Source organism: Hylobates moloch, unplaced genomic scaffold (genome assembly GCF_009828535.3).
Source record: "Hylobates moloch isolate HMO894 unplaced genomic scaffold, HMol_V3 SCAFFOLD_12, whole genome shotgun sequence".
NCBI lineage: Eukaryota > Metazoa > Chordata > Mammalia > Primates > Hylobatidae > Hylobates > Hylobates moloch.
In genome coordinates, this window is record NW_026652287.1 from 61,094,152 (window position 1) to 61,113,953 (window position 19,802).

The 19,802-nt window shown below is 41.9% G+C and overlaps 1 protein-coding gene across 2 annotated transcripts in view; it reads left to right on the forward strand.

The window, feature by feature from the left end:
• TDRD12 (tudor domain containing 12) overlaps positions 1-19,802 on the forward strand; it is a 109,418-nt gene that overhangs the window by 34,113 nt on the left and 55,503 nt on the right. For both annotated transcript variants that reach the window (XM_032170373.2, XM_058425855.1), the window contains exons 9-11: positions 14,698-14,795; positions 15,402-15,478; positions 19,128-19,208. In XM_032170373.2, coding sequence (XP_032026264.2) covers positions 14,698-14,795; positions 15,402-15,478; positions 19,128-19,208 — 256 coding nt within the window. The remainder of the gene's footprint in view (positions 1-14,697; positions 14,796-15,401; positions 15,479-19,127; positions 19,209-19,802) is intronic.

Here is a 19,802-nt window from a genome sequence, read left to right on the forward strand (position 1 = left end):
AGGCTGGCAGATCACTTGATGCTGGCAGTTCAAGACCAGCCTGCCCAATATGGTGAAACCCCCTCTCTACTAAAACTACAAAAATTAGCTGGATGTGGTTGCACATGCCTGTAGTCTCAGCTACTGGGGAGGCTGAGGCAGGAGAATCGCTTGAACTGGGAGGTAGAGGTTGCAGTGAGCCAAGATTATGTCATTGCACTCCAGCCGGGGTGACAGAGTGAGACTCTGTCTCAGAAAACAAAATAAAATAAAATTGTAGGCCGGGCATGGTGGCTCATGCCTGTAATCCCAGCACTTTGGGAGACTGACACAGGTGGATTACCTGAGATCAGGAGTTTGAGACCAGCCTGGCCAACATGGTGAAACCCCATTTCTACTAAAAGTACAAAAATTAGCCAGGCATGGTGGCATGTGCCTGTAGTCCCAGCTACTCAAGAACTTATTTGCTGCATGATGAAATGAGAAACTGGGATGTAAAAAGGAGGAGTGAACCCCGTAGACTCTTTTGCATTGAAGGTAAGGGTGGCAACACAGTGTAGAGAGAACAAGTTCGGGGCTAGAAGCCAGGAGACATGTGTTCTAATCCTGGGCCTACCACTGGCTTGGTGGGAGCCTCGACCTTCCAAGAGCCTGCAACTGCCCATCTGTACACGGAGGGGAGGTAGGGGCAGACTAGAAGGCCCCTGGAGTTCTAGCATGTCTCAGTCTGGGAATTTTTTTTTTTTTTGAGACAGGGTCTTGCTCTGTTGCCCAGGCTTGATTTCAGTAGTGTGATCACAGCTCACTGCAGCCTCAACCTCCTGGCCTCAAAGGAGGCTGCGGCAGGAGAATCACTTGAACCCAGGAGGCAGAGGTTTCAGTGAACCAAGATTGTGCCACTGCACTCCAGCCTGGGCGAGTGAGACTCTGGCTGAAAAATAAAATAGAAAAGAAGAGGAGAAGAGAGGAGAGGGCAGGGGAGGAGAGGGGAGGGGAGGGGAGGAATAATGCCTTTGGGGAGGGGAGGGGAGGGGTAAAATAATGCCTTTCTTTCCATAGGGGAGGGGAGGGATAAAATAATGCCTTTCTTTCCAAAGTTTTCCAGAGGGTATTTATAAAATCTTTATTTCACAGAAATGGGGTCCTACTACACATACCTCTTTGTAATGTATTTTACTTAGTATATGGCTGAATTCCCTTTCTAGGTCAAATATATCCGGTATAATGTGTTTAAGGACATAGATTCTGATGTGAGACTGCCAGGGTGTCAGGCCGCTTCCTTCTCTGGGACATGGGGTGTTGCCCCCATCCCCCTGGGAGTTGCTGAACTGGGCCATCGTGCAGCGTGCTTGGCTCAGCGCCTGGCCTGTGGCAGCCTCAGTGCGTGTGGCCCCTGCCCCAGATTCTGATAATTCCTCTTGTAGGTCCCCAGGTGAGAATTACAGCAGAAGGTAGCACCCATTGTTGATGGGCGTGTATTCTTTCTGTTTATATTCTTTTCCCATTGGAGGAATAAAAATACCAGGCACTACATCATCGTGTTTAATTATTGCGTGGCTTTCCGTTGCATGGTATGTCAAAATTACTTTCAGGAGTCCCAGCTTGCTGGGCAGAAATTGTTTCCTGTTTATTACAGTCAGTACTGGAATGAACTATGCTTATCTTTGAAAAGGAAAAGATTATGGTGAACAACAACAACAAAAAAGATAATGTGAGGTGTAACTGAATTGGCATGTAAAAAACAGAATTATTAGATGTTACTTTTCTAAGTATAGATTTCCCTTTCCTTTAATTATTGTGAGAAGGTACTTCAGTTATATTTCAGTTAGTTTTTGGTGTTTCTCTTTGAAGTTGTCTAATATTTTTGAGAATCAAAGTATAATACTTTGCTAATACTTGCTTTGCTAATACTTGATTAAACACTTACATATTACAGAAGGGCTACAGTGAAAAATAGTTTATTTGCAACCTCTTCTTACCCCAGGATGTCCCCTAGAGATAAACTCACTTTTTAAAATTGTTTATTTTGGTAGTTATCTCCAGATTTTAAAATAATTACGTATATTTTACTATTACTAGGCTTCTTCACTTTAGACATTGTGTTGATTTCTAGGGCAGATTCACTCGTGCCCCTAACGCACATTCATTCATTCATCAGATATTTATGAAGCCCTCACTGTCAGGCACTTTTCTAGGGATTCCTAGGAAGGAAACAAAGTCTCTGCTTCCATAGAGTTTACATCCATCTTCTCAATAAATTTTTTATTTTACAATAATCACAAACTTACAGAAAAGTTGGAGAGTATTACAAAGAACTTTTTTCCCAAACCATTTGAGAATAAATTGCTGACCCGATTCCCCAATACTTGAGTTTTTCCTAGAAAGAAGGACATTCTCAAAAATATCCACAATACAATGATCAGAGTGTGAAGATTAACACTGATATATTGTGATCATATAACTCCCAGGCACCATTCAGGTTTTGCTGATTATCAAAGAGATGTCGTTCAGCATCACTTGTTGCATTTAGAGAACACGTTTCTTTTTCTTCTTTTTTTTTTTTTTTGAGACAGAGTCTCACTCTGTTGCTCAGGCTGGAGTGCAGTGGTACATCTGAGCTCACTGCAAGCTCCGCCTCCCAGGTTCACACCATTCTCCTGCCTCAGCCTCCTGAGTAGCTGGGACAACAGGCGCCCACCACCAAGCCCGGCTAATCATTATTACTTTTTTGTGTGTGTGTATTTTTAGTAGAGACGGGGTTTCACCGTGTTAGCCAGATGGTCTCAATCTCCTGACCTCGTGATCCGCCTGCCTCAGCCTCCCAAAGTCCTGGCATTACAGGCGTGAGCCACCGCGCCCGGCCGAGAACACGTTTGTTTAGTCTTTCCTCTGGAACATTTCCTGGGTCTCCTTGATTTTCATGACCTTGCACTTTGGAAGATTACAGACCTGTTATTTTGTAGAACGTGTTCTGGATTTTGGTCATTCTAATAGGGGTGTAGTGGAATATCATTATTTTAATTTGCATTTCTCTAATGACATCGGATGTGAGCATCTTTTCATATGCTTAGTTGCTGTTGGTATATCTTCTCAGATGAGATGTCTCTTCAGGATTTCGTTATTTATTTATTTATTTATTTATTTAGAGATGAAGTCTTGTGCTGTCATCCAGGCCGGAGTGCAGTGGTGTGATCTCAACTCATGGCAACCTCTGCCTCCCAGGTTCAAGCCTCCTGCCTCAGCCCCCTGAGTAGCTGGGATTACAGGTGCCTGCCACCATGCCTGGCTAATTTTTGTATTTTTATTTTTATTTTTTTATTTTATTTTATTTTTATTATTATACTTTAGGTTTTAGGGTACATGTGCACAATGTGCAGGTTTGTTACATATGTATCCATGTGCCATGTTGATTTCCTGCACCCATTAACTCATCATTTAGCATTAGGTATATCTCCTAATGCTGTCCCTCCCCCATCCCCCAACCCCACAACAGTCCCCAGAGTGTGACGTTCCCCTTCCTGTGTCCAAGAGTTCTCATTGTTCAATTCCCACCTGTGAGTGAGAACATGCGGTGTTTGGTTTTTTGTCCTTGGGAGAGTTTACTGAGAATGATGTTTTCCAGTTTCATCCATGTCCCTACAAAGGACATGAACTCATCATTTTTTATGGCTGCATAGTATTCCATGGTGTATATGTGCCACATTTTCTTAATCCAGTCTAGCATTGTTGGACATTTGGGTTGGTTCCAACTCTTTGCTATTGTGAATAGTGCCGCAATAAACATATGTGTGCATGTGTCTTTATAGCAGCATGAAATTTTTGTATTTTTAGTAGAGACGGGGTTTCACCATGTTGGCCAGGCTGGTCTCGAACTCCTGAGCTCAAGTGAGCCACCCACCTCAAATGATCCGCCTGCCTCGGCCTCCCAAAGTGCTAGGATTACAGGCATGAGCCACCCACCTCATCTGGCAAGGATTTGCCTATTTTAAATTGACTTTTTTGTTCTCTTATTGTTGAGTTTTAAGAGTCTTTTGCACATTTTGGATAACAACCTTTTTTTACATGTGTCCATTGCAAACATTTCCTCCCAGTGTGTGGCTTGTCTCTCGTTCTCTTGACAATATCTTTCACAGAGCAGAAATGTTTAGTTTTAATGAAGTCCAGCTGATCAGTTGCTTCTTTCATGGATTGTGCCTTTGGTGTTGTCTCTAAAAAGCCATCGCCATACTCAGGGTCATCTAGGTTTTCTCCTATGTTATTTTCTAGGAGTGTTGTATTTTGCATTTTTCATTTAGATCCATTTGAGTTGATTTTTGTGAAGGTTGTAAGGTCTGTGTCTAGAGTCATTTTTCTGCATGTGGATGTTGAGTTGTTCCAGCACCATTTGTTGAAAAGAGAAGGTTGGAAGTTTTATTAGAGAAATCTTACATATTGTTTTGAAAGGAAGTTCATTGACACTAGAGAAGCTTTTGGGAGCTGGCAAGCTCTGATTGGTAGGTAATGGCGGTAGGTAAAACTAGTCTTAAAGTCGTGGCAGGTTATTTCAGCAGCTACCAGGTAAAACTGGTGTTGGGATTCTCGCAGTGCACCTCAACAGCGGGGCCAAGAAGGTGCTCTGTGCCTCGAGTACTTTTCCTCTGGCCTCTCGACTCTGATTTAGTTGGAAATGAAAGAATGACCTAGTTTGTATAATTAACTGTCACAGGACCATTGGGTTTAAAGTGATTATTTATATACAGTCATGTGTTGCTTACTGATGGACTATGTTCTGAGAAACACGTCATTAGGTGATTTTGGTGTGCAAACATCATAGGGTGTATTTACCCAACCTATGTGGTGCAGCCTACTACACACAGAGGCAATATGGTATAGCCTATGGCTCCTAGGCCACAAACCTGTACAGCATGTTACTGTATTGAATGCTGTAGGCAGCTGTAACACGATGGTAACTATTTGTGTTATCTAAACCAATTTAAACATAGAAAAGATGGTGATTATGCTATGAGGTTGCTAGGCAATAGGAATTTTTCGTCTTCATTAAAATCTTATGAGACCACCATCGTATATGTGGTCTATTGCTGACGGAAGGTTGGCATACAGCACGTGACTGGAGTTGGATTACTGTCTGCCATGTTTATTACTGTATTTGATTTATTGCCCTTGTTTTTTTGTTCCTCATTTGACGTCAGCTCTTTTTCTACCACTTGTGATTTTAATTGGGCATTTTGATACCATATAAATGGTAGGAGGGGTGGAGAGAGGGAAATAAATGTCTAGAACCCTGTGATTAGACTTAGTCTTTTAGGGAGCCTGTACCTTTGGGCTGCATGCTTCACAGGTGCCCTTCAGCATCCCTCACCTCCCACCTTATGTGGGACAGGATGGCTGGAAGGGGCTGAGTTGTGTTATTTTCCTCCCCCACCAGAAGGCTAAATCGGGCTGTATTTCCCTTCCTCTAGGTTAGGTAGGTTCTGATAAACTCCAGTAGTTTAGGCTCTGGTTCAGTAGTTTCTCCTGAGGTCAGGCCCTTTTGGGAAGAAACAGCACGCCCTTTATATTTCCAAGTAGTTACTTTTCCCCTCTTCTTGTCAAAGCACAAGGTGATTTTCCTGTGGTATTCACTGTGAGAACTGCTAGAGCTCCAGGAAGTAGAACTCACAGAAGTGTGGCACCCAGCCCCCGACCCCGGAGTTTTAACTAACAGAGGTGTCCATGCTGACCGTCCAGCAAATTGTCAGTTACAGTTCAGGTTTCCCTCCTCACTCCTGTTCCCATAGAAGTTTCTTCTTCTGGGTTTCTGCCCCTGTCCGTTCTGAGTCTCTCTGTCCACCTGTCAGTCTCTCCAGTCCTGGGGCAGCAGTTTGCCCTGTGACCTCACTTTGATGGACCTAGGAAGAGTTCCTGATTTTTTCATTGTGTTCAGCTTCTTACTTGTTGTTACGATAAAGTGATAACCATCAAGCTTTTTACATGCTCGACTGGAAACTAGAAATTACACTAAATTTTAAAGTGTAAGATTGACAAATCTTGGAGATTCTAATTGCTTTTCTTTTTATACTTGTCCATCTATTTTTTTTTTTTGAGACGGAGTCTCACTCTGTTGCCCAGGCTGGACTGCAGTGGCACAATCTCAGCTCACTGCAAGCTCTGCCTCCCAGGTTCACACCATTCTCCTGCCTCAGCATCCCAAGTACCTGGGACTACAGGCGCCTGCCACCACACCTGGCTAATTTTTTGTATTTTTAGTAGAGACGGGGTTTCACCGTGTTAGCCAGGATGGTCTAGATCTCCTGACTTTGTGATCTGCCCGTCTCAGCCTCCTAAAGTGCTGGGATTACAGGCGTGAGCCACCATGCCTGGCTATATTGTCCATCTTCATTGACTCCTTAAGTTGTTCCAGATTCTCATTTATGGAACCCTATATCTGTGTGATTTGAATCTTTTAATATCTTTTGAGACTCCTATTATGATTCAGGTATGATCTGTCTTGGAAAATATTCTGTGTACACCTTAGAAGAATAGGTGCTTTGCTGTTGTTGGGTAGAATGTTATAGAAATCTTAATTAGGTCATACTGGTTGATAGCATTGTTCAAATCTTCTTTATCTTTACTGATTTTCCATTAACTGTTCTGGCAATTATTGAGAAAGAGGTTTTGAAATAGCCAACTATAATTGTTTTGTTTTCTCTTTCCAGTTCTGTCAGATTTTTCTTCATGTATTTTGAAGGTCTGTTATTTAGGTGCATAAAGGCTTAGAATTTTTATGTCCTCTAGGCATGGTCTAGGACTTCATGTCTAAAACACCAAAAGCAATGGCAACAAAAGCCAAAATTGACAAGTGGGATCTAATTAAACTAAAGAGCTTCTGCACAGCAAAAGAAACTACCATCAGAGTGAACAGGCAACCTACAGAATGGGAGAAAATTTTTGCAATCTACTCGTCTGACAAAGGGCTAATATCCAGAATCTACAATGAACTCAAACAAATTTACAAGAAAAAAACAACCCCGTCAACAAGTGGGCAAAGGATATGAACAGACACTTCTCAAAAGAAGACATTTATGCAGCCAAAAGACATATGAAAAAATGCTCATCACTGGCCGTCAGAGAAATGCAAATCAAAACCACAATGAGATACCATCTCACACCAGTTAGAATGGCCATCATTAAAAAGTCAGGAAACAACACGTGCTGGAGAGGATGTGGAGAAATAGGAACACTTTTACACTGTTGGTGGGACTGTAAACTAGTTCAACCATTGTGGAAGTCAGTGTGGCAATTCCCCAGGGATCTAGAACTAGAAATACCATTTGACCCAGCCATCTCATTACTGGGTATATACCCAAAGGATTATAAATCATGCTGCTATAAAGACACATGCACACGTATGTTTATTGTGGCACTATTCACAATGGCAAAGACCAATTGGACTTGGAACCAACCCAAATGTCCAACAATGATAGACTGGTAGACTGAATTAAGAAAACGTGGCACATATACACCATGGAATACTATGCAGCCATAAAACATGATGAGTTCATGTCCTTTGTAGGGACATGGATGAAGCTGGAAACCATCATTCTCAGCAAACTATCGCAAGGACAAAAAACCAAACACCGCATGTTCTCACTCATAGGTGGGAATTGAACAATGAGAACTCTTGGACACAGGAAGGGGAACATCACACACTGGGGCCTGTTGTGGGGTGGGGGAGGGGAGAAGGATAGCATTAGGAGATATACCTAATGTTAAATGATGAGTTAATGGGTGCAGCACACCAACATGGCACATGTATACGTATGTAACAAACCTGCACGTTGGGCACATGTACTCTAAAACTTAAAGTATATATATAAAAAAAAAGAAACAACAGAGCAGCTGAAAAAAAAAAGAATTTTTATGTCCTCATGATGAATTGATTCCTCAGTCATTGTTAAATGGCTCTCTTTATCCCAGATAGTATTCTTTGCTCTGAAATCTACCTTAATATTAATATAGCTTATCTAGATTTATTTTGATTAATATTAGCATAGTGTATCTTTTTTTGTCCTTTTAGTTTTAACCTATTCGTGCCTTTATATTTGAAGGGGAGTTCTTGTAGGGAGCATATAGTTGTGTCCAATCTGTCAATCTCTGTCTTTTAATTGGAGTATTTAAATCATTTCTATTTAACGCAATTTATTTAAAATTTTTTGTCAAAAATTTTTGTGGGCACATAGTAGGTATATATATTTATGGGGTACATGAGATATTTTGATACAGGTATGCAATGTGAAATAAGCACATCATGGAGAATGGGGTATTCATTCTCTGAAGCTTTATCTTTTGCATTACAAACAATCCAGTTACATCTTTTATTTAAGACTTACAGTCACCCTGTTGTGCTATCACATAGTAGGTCTTATTCTTTCTAATTTAATGCAATGTATTGATGTTGTTGGCTCTTAATCTAGCATCTTGCTATTAGTTTTCTGTTTGTCTCATCTGGTTTTTGTTCCCTTTACCCTATTTTTTTGCTTTCTTTTGGATTAAGCACCTTTTATGTTCCATTTTAATTCCTTTGTTAGCTTATTAGCTATAATTTTTTTTTTTTTTTGGAGACAGAGTCTCACTCTGTCTTTCACGCTGGAGTGCGGTGGTGCAATCTTGGCTCACTGCACCCTCTGCCTCCTGGGTTCTAGTGATTCTCCTGCCTTAGCCTCCCGAGTAGCTGGGACTACAAGCATGCGCCACCACACCTGGCTAGTTTTTGTATTTTTAGTAGAGATGGGGTTTCACTATGTTGGCCAGGCTGGTCTTGAACTCCTGACCTTAAGTGATCCGCTGGCCTCAGCCTCCCAAAGTGCTGGGATTACAGGCACGAGCCACCATGCCTGGTCAGCTATAATTTTTTGTTTTGTATGTTTAGTGGTTGCTTTAGAGGTTAGAGTAAACATCTTTACTTCTCATAGTCTACCTTCAAACAGTATTAGGCACTTCATGGATAGAATGAGGAACTTAACAGCAGTCTCCTTCCATTTCCTCCCTCCTGGCCTTTGTGCATTTGTCATGCATTTTATTTATTTATTTATTTATTTTTGAGACAGAGTTTTGCTCTTGTCGCCCAGGCTGTAGTGCAGTGGCGCCATCTCAGCTCACTGCAGCCTCCACCTCCTGGGTTCAAGCGATTCTCCTGCCTCAGCCTCCTGAGTAGCTGGGACTACAGGTGTGCACCACTACACCTGGCTAATTTTTGTATTTTTAGTAGAGATGGGGTCTCACCATGTTGGTCAGGCTGGTCTGGAACACCTGACCTCAGATGATCCACCCGGCTCAGCCTCCCAAAGTGCTAGGATTACAGGCATGAGCCACTGTGCCCAGACTGTTGTTATGCATTTTAATTCTACATATATTAGAAACCCCACAATACTTCATCATTTTTTATTAAGTAGTCAATTCTTTCTTTCTTTGAAAGAAGAAAGAAGTTGAATTTTTTAACATGTCATAAGCATGCAGGCAGGTCATCAGAGTCTGTGTTCTTCCTGTCTTGTTGGCCTTGCCATCCTGAAGGGTTTTGCCGCCATCCTCCTATTCCAAAATGATTTATCACTGTATCTCCCTTCCAGCTAGCTGGGGGGCAGGGGGAAGAGGTGAAGGGAGTACAACTCAGAGGTTGCACATGGTGCTTTCTCTTCATTTCTTTGGTCAGAATGTTCTTGTGCAGCCATGCTTAGTGGGGGATGAAGGTCTGGGAGAGGTTGTCCTTTTGGATTGCCAGGCTCCCACTAAAAATGAGGGGTTCTGTTACCTCAGAGTTAGAAAACTGCAGCCATGGGCCAAATCTGGTCTGCCACCTATTTTTGTACAACCTGTAAGCTAAAAATGATTTTTCCATTTTTAAATAGTTGAAAAAATCAAAAGAGAAAGAATATTTTGTGACACATTAAAATTATATGAAATTGAAATCTCAGTAGTTACAAATAAAGTCTTACTGAACATAGCCAGACTCATTTGCTTACATATTGAATACAGCTGCTTTTGCACTATCGCAGCTGAGTTGAGTGGTCGCGCCCTAGGCCACCTGTCCCACAAAGCCTGCAGTATTTACCAGCTGGCGCTTTGCAGAAGGAGTTTGCTGACCCTGATCTGGAGCAAGGACTGAATGATATTCCAGGATAACCAACAGACCCTGCCACACTCCCCAGCACAGAGACCACAGATTTTGTGTGTCCCTTTAAATTTTAATCCTCTTTTAAAGAGATTTTTAAGATAAGAATATATGTTTTTATATTTACCTTCATATTTATCATTTCTGGTGGTCTTTATTCTCTCTTTTTTTTTTTTCTTTTCAGAGACAGGGTGTTGCACTGTTGCCCAAGCTGGAGTGCAGTGGTGTGATCATGGCTCACTGCAGCCTCAAACACCTCAGCCTCCCGAGTTGCAGGGACTAGGCACACACCACCATGCCTGGCTAATTTTCAAATTTTATTTAGAGACAGGTTTTCATTATGTTGGTCAAGCTGGTCTCAAACTCCTGACCTCAGGTGATCTGCCTGCCTCAGCCTTCCAAAGTGCTGGGATTACAGGCGTGAGCCACTGCGCACTGAGGCCTTTCTTTGGTTTACTTTGCTTGGATGGAGCGCATCCATGCCCTAAGGGCAGGATATGTGGGAGCTGTTTCTCAGCTCTTGAGCCCTGTTACTCTCATTGCAATGGCAGAGGTGGCCTTCTGGATTGCAGATCGCTTTCCTCGTTACTTATGACACTGCACGTGTTTTCATGTTCCTGTTGACAGTTTGTCTGTTCTCCTTTGTGAAATTCCTGTTTACATGTTTTCTTATAATAAGCTTTGAGAGTTTTTATTTTTTAGTTTTTATGGAGACAGAATCTCCCTATGCTGGCCAGGCTGGTCTCAAACTCCTGGCCTCAAACAGTCCTCCTGCCTCGGCCTCCCGAAGTGCTGGGATTATAGGCACAAGCCACTGTGCCTGGCTGAGTTTTTAAAATATGTTCTGGAGATGTCATTTGTATTATAGATAAATTTCCTTCTAGGCTGTGGCTTTTCAGTTTCTTAATGGTATTTTTCAGAGGAGAAGTTTTTGATTTTTGATAAAAGTCTAGCTAATCACTTCTTTTTCTTTTAGGATTTTATGTCCTATTTAAGAAATCTTTGCATTCTCTCTGTTTTCTACTTTTGGCTTTTACATTTAATTCTAGGATCCATTTCAAGTTAGTGATGTGAGGTAAGGGTCAGGATTTGGTTTTGTTTTTACCATGTGGGCATCCAGTTTTCCCACTACGTATTATTTTGTATTTGTGGAGCTGCATCTTCAAGGTAGATTCCTGGAAGAAGGGTTTCTGGTCAAAGAATGGTTTTATCTCTGTTGCCAGGTGCTGTGGGTCCTGTATCATCTGGGAGTCTCATGGGAATCTAGGAGACTGCCTGTTTGCCCACAGCCTCACCAACAGAGAGTTTTCAAGTTTTTGGATCTTTTTCATTTTGCAGTGAGAGATAGTATCTTAGATGAGTTTCCATTTGCATTTCCCTTATTATGTGTGCCACTTATGATTCTTTAACAAGTCACTTACATTTATTGTGATTTTTTTTTTTTTTTGAGACAGAAGTTTTGCTCTCATTGCGCAGGCTAGAGTGCAATGGCACGATCTCAGCTCACCACAACCTCCGCCTCCCGGATTCAACTGATTCTCCTGCCTCAGCCTCCCGAGTAGCTGGGATTACAGGCATGCGCCACCATGCCTGGCTAATTTTGTATTTTTAGTAGAGACGGGGTTTGTCCATGTTGGTCAGGCTGGTCTCGAACTCCCGACCTCAGATGACCCACCCGCCTCAGCCTCCCAAAGTGTTGGGATTACAGGCATGAGCCACTGTGCCCAGCCTTGTTGTGATTTAATATATATTTGGACGTCTTTTCATCATCTCATTTTGTGGGTGTGTGTGGTTTTCTTTTTGTTTGTTTGTTTGTTTGAGACAGAGTCTCGCTCTATCACCCAGGCTGGAGTGCAGTGGCTCACTGCAGGCAGTGAGATCATGGCTGACTGCATCCTCTGCCTCCCAGTTTTAAGCAATTCTCCCACCTCAGCCTCCCAAGTAGCTGGGATTAAAGGCACGTGTCACCACGCCCAGCTAATTTTTGTATTTTTAGTAGAGTCAGGGTTTCACCATGTTGGCCGGGCTGGTCTTGAACTCGTGACCTCAAGTGATCCACCTGCCTTGGGCTCCCAAAGTGTTGGGATTACAGGCGTGAGCCACCACGCCTGGCCTCATTTTGTGTTTTCTATTGACCATAATTTTTCTTTCTATTTTGTTATTTTCTGCCTCCTCTTGAATTGACCATTTTCCCCCCTTACTTTTTACTCTTATATATATTGTATTTCATTTCTCTGAGCCTTAAATTTTATATATACTTATACTTTCTAATGAAGTTTCAAGGTAATCATTGTCTGTCCTCACATCAAGAACGACACATTTTCTTTTCTAAACTCCTCTTTTCATTTCTGTTCTATTTTCTAAAATTTTAATTTAACCTGTTGTTTTGTAAATACATTTTGCACCCAGTTTTTCTTTAAGTTCTTTGGAGTGGAATTGCTTGGATTCGAATCCCAGATCTGTTCTTTATTAGCTGAATAAACATGGGCAAGTTATTTCACCTTTCTGTGCTTGCTTTTCTTAATCTGAAAAGGGGGAGATAATTGTGCCCATAGAGAAATCACATGGAATTCAATAAAGTACATAGTACCTATCACATAGAATTGAATCAGTTAATTCATATAAAGCATTTAGAATAGTTCTTGATATAAGTACTAAGTAGATGTTGATTATATAATTAATATTATTGTACTACTGATTTATTATCCTCATTCCCCAAATATATACTTTGTAGTTCTTTTAGTAGGGGGGTGTCTTTGTTCACGTTGCTGTAAAGGAATACCTGAGACTGAATAATTTAGCAAGAAAAGAGGTTTATTTGGCTCACAGTTGTGCAAGCTGTGTACGAAGCATAGAGCTGGCATCTGCTTATGGTGAGGCCTCAGGAAGCTTCCAATCATGGCAGAAGGGGAACAGGAGCTGCATGTCACCTGGCAAGAGGGGAAGAGAGAAAGGGGAGGGAGTGCTAGGCTATTTATTTATTTATTTATTTATATTTTTTGAGTTGGAGTCTCACTCTGTCACCCAGGCTGGAGTGCAGTGGCGCAGTCTCAGTTCACTGCAACCTCCGCTTCCCAGGTTCAAGTGATTCTTCTGCGTCAGCCTCCCAGGTAGCTGGGACTACAGGTGTGCATCACCACGCCTGGATAACTTTCATATTTTTAGTAGAGACAGGGTTTCACCATGTTCAGCAGGCTGGTCTTGAACTCCTGACCTCAAGTGATCCACCTACCTCAGCCTCCCAAAGTGCTGGGATTACAGGTATGCTGTTGCACTTGGCCTGTTTGGTTTCATAAATACTATTCTTTTATTTCTTGGATATTTTAATTAAGTTCATTTGAAAGTCCTTTTCAGACAGATGTTTTATCTTCATATCGTCAGATGTGGATATTTCTCTCCCAATCTCCTTTTTTTTTTTTCTCTCTTTATCATGGCATTGAACTACTTTGTGGACTTAGTGATTTTTGTGTGAGAGCTTGTCTTGTATGAACATTTGTCTCTTGGCGAATATCAACTACCACCTCCACTCCTAGTTCCAGAGTTTATCTTTTTGGCTAAGAGGTTGTACCCTGATAATATAATTCCAAACCAGAAGACCATATGACATGCAGACTTGGGTTCCAAATTACTTTAAAGAAGGGTTAGGGTAGTTTATAATATCATTCCACATTTCTAGGGCTGCTGCTTATTTCAGTGACTTATTTAATAAGTGAAAGGTGTATCTTGTCATTTCAATTTGTGTTTCTTTTATTAATAGTAGGACACTTTTCTAGAATTGCCTCTGTATTTCCCTCATTAATGATTGCTGGGTAAAACAACAGCCATTTTATTATGCTGATGGGTTCTGTGGTCAGGAATTCAGAATGGGCATAGCAGGAGGGTTTGCCTTTGTTCTACACTGTCCAGGGCCTCAGACAGGGAGACGTGAGGGCTGGCGGTAACTAAGTGGGGGTAGTGATCTGAGGACTCAGGCACGTTCTGGCAGTTGATGCTGGCTTTTGGCTGAGACCTTAGCTGGGACTGCCGTCCGAAATGCCCTGGCAGCCTTTCCATGTGGCTGCTTCCCCACAGCGTCATGGCTGGGCCTCAAATATGAGCGTCCAAGATGGCAGATCCTAAGTATGTGGCCTTTTGGTAATGTCGCTTTAGAAGTCACACAACACCACTTCTGTGTTGGTTATGAGCCCACCCAGGTTCACAGGAAAGGAACATAGAGCCCACCTCTTGGCAGGAGGCGGAGTCGCGTTGTAAGAAGAGCCTGTGTGTTGGGAGATGTTGCCATGGTCTTCTGAGGGAAATGTCATCTGACAAGTTGGGAAAATACTATTGTGTTCCATTATTAGTCAGCTGGTATGGGAATTTTTACAACATTTTAATTGTCTTTACAGTAAAGGTGAGATAATATTTTAAAATTTAATCCTCTCAAGTAAGGTTTACTACAAATTCATATTCCATAAAAATTTCACATATTAAGATTTTTATAGTGGTATTTGCTTTTATTCCTTTTTATCCTATTTTCTATTAATATCACTTTTTGGTGTAGCTTTCTTATTACCATTTTTATTTTGCAGACAAAGCTGTAAAATGTAGTATGGATTCATTGAGAGATTCACCTAAAAACAAATCTGAAAAGAAACACCATTGCATCTCTTTAAAAGATACAAATAAGGTTGTATTTTTTAAATGTTCTTTAAATACAAAGTTCATATAGTGTTAATTTTCAAATTTTCTCTTTCGAAATCTATCTGAAATCAAAAATATGTTTTCTGTTAAAAAATCATTGGCCATGATAGTTTCCTTCATGAGAAAATATAGTTTGCTTGTTTGCTTATTTTGAAAGGAGAAAGTAGCTCCAGCTTCTTCATGTCAGGCTCTTGTTCTTGGTCTAGTTTCCTTTCTACAAAATTGGATATTGATCCTCCTTTTAACGAAGGTGGGAAAATCTGGGATTCCGGGGTATTGTCCTAGTGACGTGCAAGTCTAATCTGCTCTCCGTCCCTTTGACAAGACAGGTGAAAGTAATTGCAGAACATTTTAAATACTGATGATCTGGAATGCCACCTGCCTGCCATTTGTACGTTTAATGTAGTGGTTATAGCACTGGCATAATCACCCAACTTTCCAGTTTTTTATCTCTCTATCTCTGTGTGTGCATGAAAGCTGTCTGGGATGGTTGTTCATGAGAATAACTCCCATGGAATTTTGGTTGCAAAAGAACGCATATTATGTTGCTTAGCATACACATTCTTTCTGAAAAAAAATGTTTCTTTTACAGCGTGTTGAATCTTCAGCGTACTGGCCAACAAAAAGAGGCATAACCATATATGCTGATCCACATGTACCAGAAGCAAGGTATGATTTGAAAGTTCAAACTGGGTGTGGTGGCGGCTGCCCGTAGTCCCAGCTATTGGGGAGGCTGAGCTGAGGGGATCGCTTAAGCCCAGGAGGTCAAGGCTTCAGTGAGCTATGATCGTACCACTGCACTCCAGCCTGGGTGACAGAGTGAGACTCTATCTCTAGAATAATAATAATAATAATAATCAGTGTAATTGACGAGACTTAAGAGTGATATTGTCTTATACAGTGTTCTATAAGATTGATGATGGGAAAATAGTCCATTTTCAAAGAGTGGCCCAGGAAATTTTGGTTAAATGTATTAACATAAAGGAAAAATGTGACACCTGGTTGACAGCAAAATTGACTGAAAACTGGTAGTGGCCCTAGAGTCTGTCTCCTCTTTGCCTTGTTGGACAGAGTTGTCTCTGTAAGGCAGGTCTGAAGATTGGCACGGAGTGGTCCTGATGAGAAGGATGGCCTCACGTGGCCAGATGGCAGCACAGGGTGAGTGGTTACCTGGGGCAGAAAGAGAAAAATGGTTTCCTGAGTATCGGAGGCTGGGTGTGTACTTTGTCCTCTTCAAGATACATGTCAGTGACGTTAATGAAATTGCAGAAAGGATGTAATGTTGTACCACTTCATGAATGGTCTAAGAACTCAAAATAGGTAGACTTTCACACTTCCCCTCGTGTCATGGACTTTATGCTGTGGTTGTCATATGTTGTACTTTTACATACATCATAAATGCTAGATTCTATCTCAGTTTTATTTAAATAGTCAATTATATTCTAGAGAGAGTTAACCAACAAAAATATCTTCTCTCTTTACCTATGTGGTTGCATTGGTGTTCTTTACTTTTTGTGTAGATCCCTATTTCCATCTGGTATTATTTTCCTTCCACCTAAAGGGCTTCCTTTAATATTTCTTGCATTGCAGGTCTGCTGTTGATTAACTCTTTCAGCTTTTTTTTTTTTTTTAAAGTATTCATTTTAGGTTCATTTTGAAAAGGATACCTTTGCTAGGTGTAGAATTCTAGGTCGACAGCACTTTATTTAAAGATGTTGCCCCACTGTCTTCTCTCTTGCATTGTTCCCAGCACCGCCTCTGCCATCACCGGTGCCTTTGTGCCTCTGCACCTCTGCCGTTTCCTCTGACGGCTTTTCAGATTTTCTCTTGATTACTGGTTTTAGCAATTTAATTGTGATGTACTGGCCAGGCATGGTGGCTCACGCCTGTATTCCTAGCACTTTGGGAGGCCAAGGTGGGCAGATCACCTGAGGTCAGGAGTTCAAGACCAGCCTGGCCAACATGGTGAAACCCCATCTCTACTAAAAATACAAAAAAGTTAGCCGGGCGTGGTGGTGGGTGCCTGTAATCCCAGCTACTCGGGAGGCAGAGACATGATAATTGCTTGAACCCGGGAGGCGGGGTTTGCAGTGAGCTGAGATCACACCACTGCACTCCCGCCTGGGCGACAGAGCAAGACTCCATCTCAAAAAAAAAAAAAAAAATCATGATATACCTTGCTGTCATTGCTACCATATTTCTTATGCTTGGGGTTCATTAATGTTCTTCATTTGTAGCTTTCTTACATCAAATAGTCATTATGTCTACAAATATTTTTTCTGCGCCAATCTTTTTTTCCTCTCCTTTTAGAGACTCTGATGAAACAAATGTCAGATATTTTGATATTGTCCAAAAAGTCCCTGAGGCTCTGTTCATTTTTTCAGCCTTTCAATCATGCTGTTCTGCAGATTAATGATTCTACTGATCTGTCTGTACATTCATTATCTTCTGTCATCCACATTCTGCTATTGAGCCCGTCCTGTGAGTATTCTATTTATTATATCTATATTTTTTTGAGACAGGGTCTTGCTCTGTTACCCAGGCTCTCAAGTGCAGTGGAGCAATCATAACTCACCATAGCCTTAAACTCCTGGGCTTAAGTGATCCTGCTGCCCTAGCCTCCCAAGTGGCTAGGACTACAGGCATACACCACCACAGCTGGCTAACATTTTAATTTTTTGTAGAGATGGGAGTCTCGCTATGTTGCCCTGGCTGGTCTCCAACTCCTGAGACAAAGTGATCCTCCCGCCTTGGCTTACCAAAATATTAGGATTACCGGTGTGAGCCACTGTGCCTGGCCTATATTTCTTATTTCTAAAATTCCCTTGTTTTTTTTTTTTTCAAAAGTTTATATTTCTTTGCTGAGAACTTGTGTGTTTCCACTTGGGAGTGCTGGCCTTTTCTTCTTGTGGAGTGAGTGTCCGATGATTGCCACCCTGAGCCACCAGAGGTTGGTGCCTGCTGATTGTCGTTTCCCTTGGCAGTCAATCTGGTTTTCCTGGGCCCATGTGTGCTGAGTAACTTTGGACTCACTCTGGATATTTTGATGTTATGTTGCAAGATTCTGGTTTCTGTTAACATTCTGTAGAGAGTGTTGGTTGGTGTCATTTGTCTTAGCAGGTGGTCGGTACCTACATGAGGTCCAGCCCTCATGTTCTGCCTTGCGATCTGTGGGTGGCAGTGGCCATGTGAGCTCAGGCTCTGGGCCCTCGATGCTGCCTGGGGCCTGTTCTGCATCTGCTTAGCTTGGGGCGAGTCAGGGGCTTGTGTTGGTTCATGAACCAGCTCTTTCTTTTCAGAATTTCCCTCACAGTCACCAATTTCTAGGGCCTCCTTCCCCGTGTTCCTCTGGCCAGTAGTTTCTCTTGGAGACATTGGTGTGCAGTAATGTGGAATTGGGATACCTTGAGAATAAAACAAGTAAGGGAGAAAAAAGATGGAGATTTTCCTCACACAGTCTTTGGACCACAGCTCCCATCTCCCAGTTCCTCTGGCTTCAGGTGCAGGTTTTCTCTCAGGGTTTAAGGTCACCACACTGCTGTTGCTGTTGCTGGGTGCAGCCCCAAGATCAGAGCTGACCTTGGGGCCCAGTGAGGAAAGAAAAGAAAAACAATGGGGATTCCCCACACTTTCTGGTTTAAAGGGCGCCTCTTCCCGCTTCTCTGGCTTGAAAGAGGAAGTCTGTCCTGGAGATTCTGGCATCTGCACCTGTCACAAAGTCATCTTGAGGTCAACACAGAGAGACACAGAGAGAAAAAAGACAAGAAAGTCCTGGTGATTCTGTTTTTCAGGTGTTTGACTTCTCCCCCCTGCTGTTGGGCCTCATCCAGAATCTCTAGTTGTGATCAGTAGGAGAGAGAGGCTGTGGCGGGCCTACTCCATCCTGTCCAGCACCAGCACCAGAAGTGTCAGAAGTGACTTTTATACTTAAAGGACTAAGCTCCAGTTCTTACAGAAATGTGCTTATGTAGATAAACCAGTTCCTCAGTGGTGCTTCTTAAATTTTTAATCCAGAAAATAAAGATATTTTCAGGATTGGGGTAAAGGGGTTCACAATTTTTCACTTTTTTTAAGAGACAGGGTCTTGCTCTTGTTGCCCAGGCTGGAGTGCAGTGGCGTAATCACAGCTCACTGCAGTGTCCAACTCTTGGGCTTAAGCGATCCTCCCACCTTGGCCTCCCGAGTTGCTGGGACTATAGGCGCACACCACCATGCCCGGCGCTTTTTATTTTTTTATTTTTGTCGAGATGGGGACTCGCTATGTTGCCCAGGCTGCTGTTCACAAATTTTAATGAATTTTTTTTTTTTTCATTTCTAGTGCTTTAAGTCAGAAGCCAAATGAGAAACCTCTTAGATTGGCTGAGAAGAAAGAATATGATGAGAAGAATAGCTGTGTGAAGTAAGAATTTTTTCCTTGCCCTGAATTGTGTATTGAAATCATTATAATAAAATTATAAACAGAGAAATCTACACATTTTATTATTAATTTCAAACCTGCATTCCCATCAAAAAATAAATGTACAGTATATCTCTTGTAGGGGTTTGAGGTTAATTTTTTCTTTTCCATCCACTTGGGCACATTTTTCTGTTTAAAGCTTTGTTCCAGTGTAACTAGACATTTTCTACCTCGCCTTCTGGATTCTCTTGGTGAAGTGCACAGTGTCACAAATCGAATTAGATACAGCTGATCTTTTGGGGCTGTTGATGTTCTTTGGGTTGGTCTTTGCTTGCTTTCCAGTTCTCTGAGGCAACACTGCCAGAGAAACTGAGCGGTTTGCCTTGATTTTATACTTGTGTAATCTATAAAATATTGACATACCAATTTTCATTTTGAGACAAGGTCTTCCGCTGTCATTTAGACTGGAGTGCAGTGGTGCAGTCACAGCTCACTGCAGCTTTGACCTCCTGGGCTCAAGCGATCCTCCCACCTCAGCCTCCCAAGTAGCTGGGACCATAGGCATGCACCACCATAACTGATTTTTACATATATATA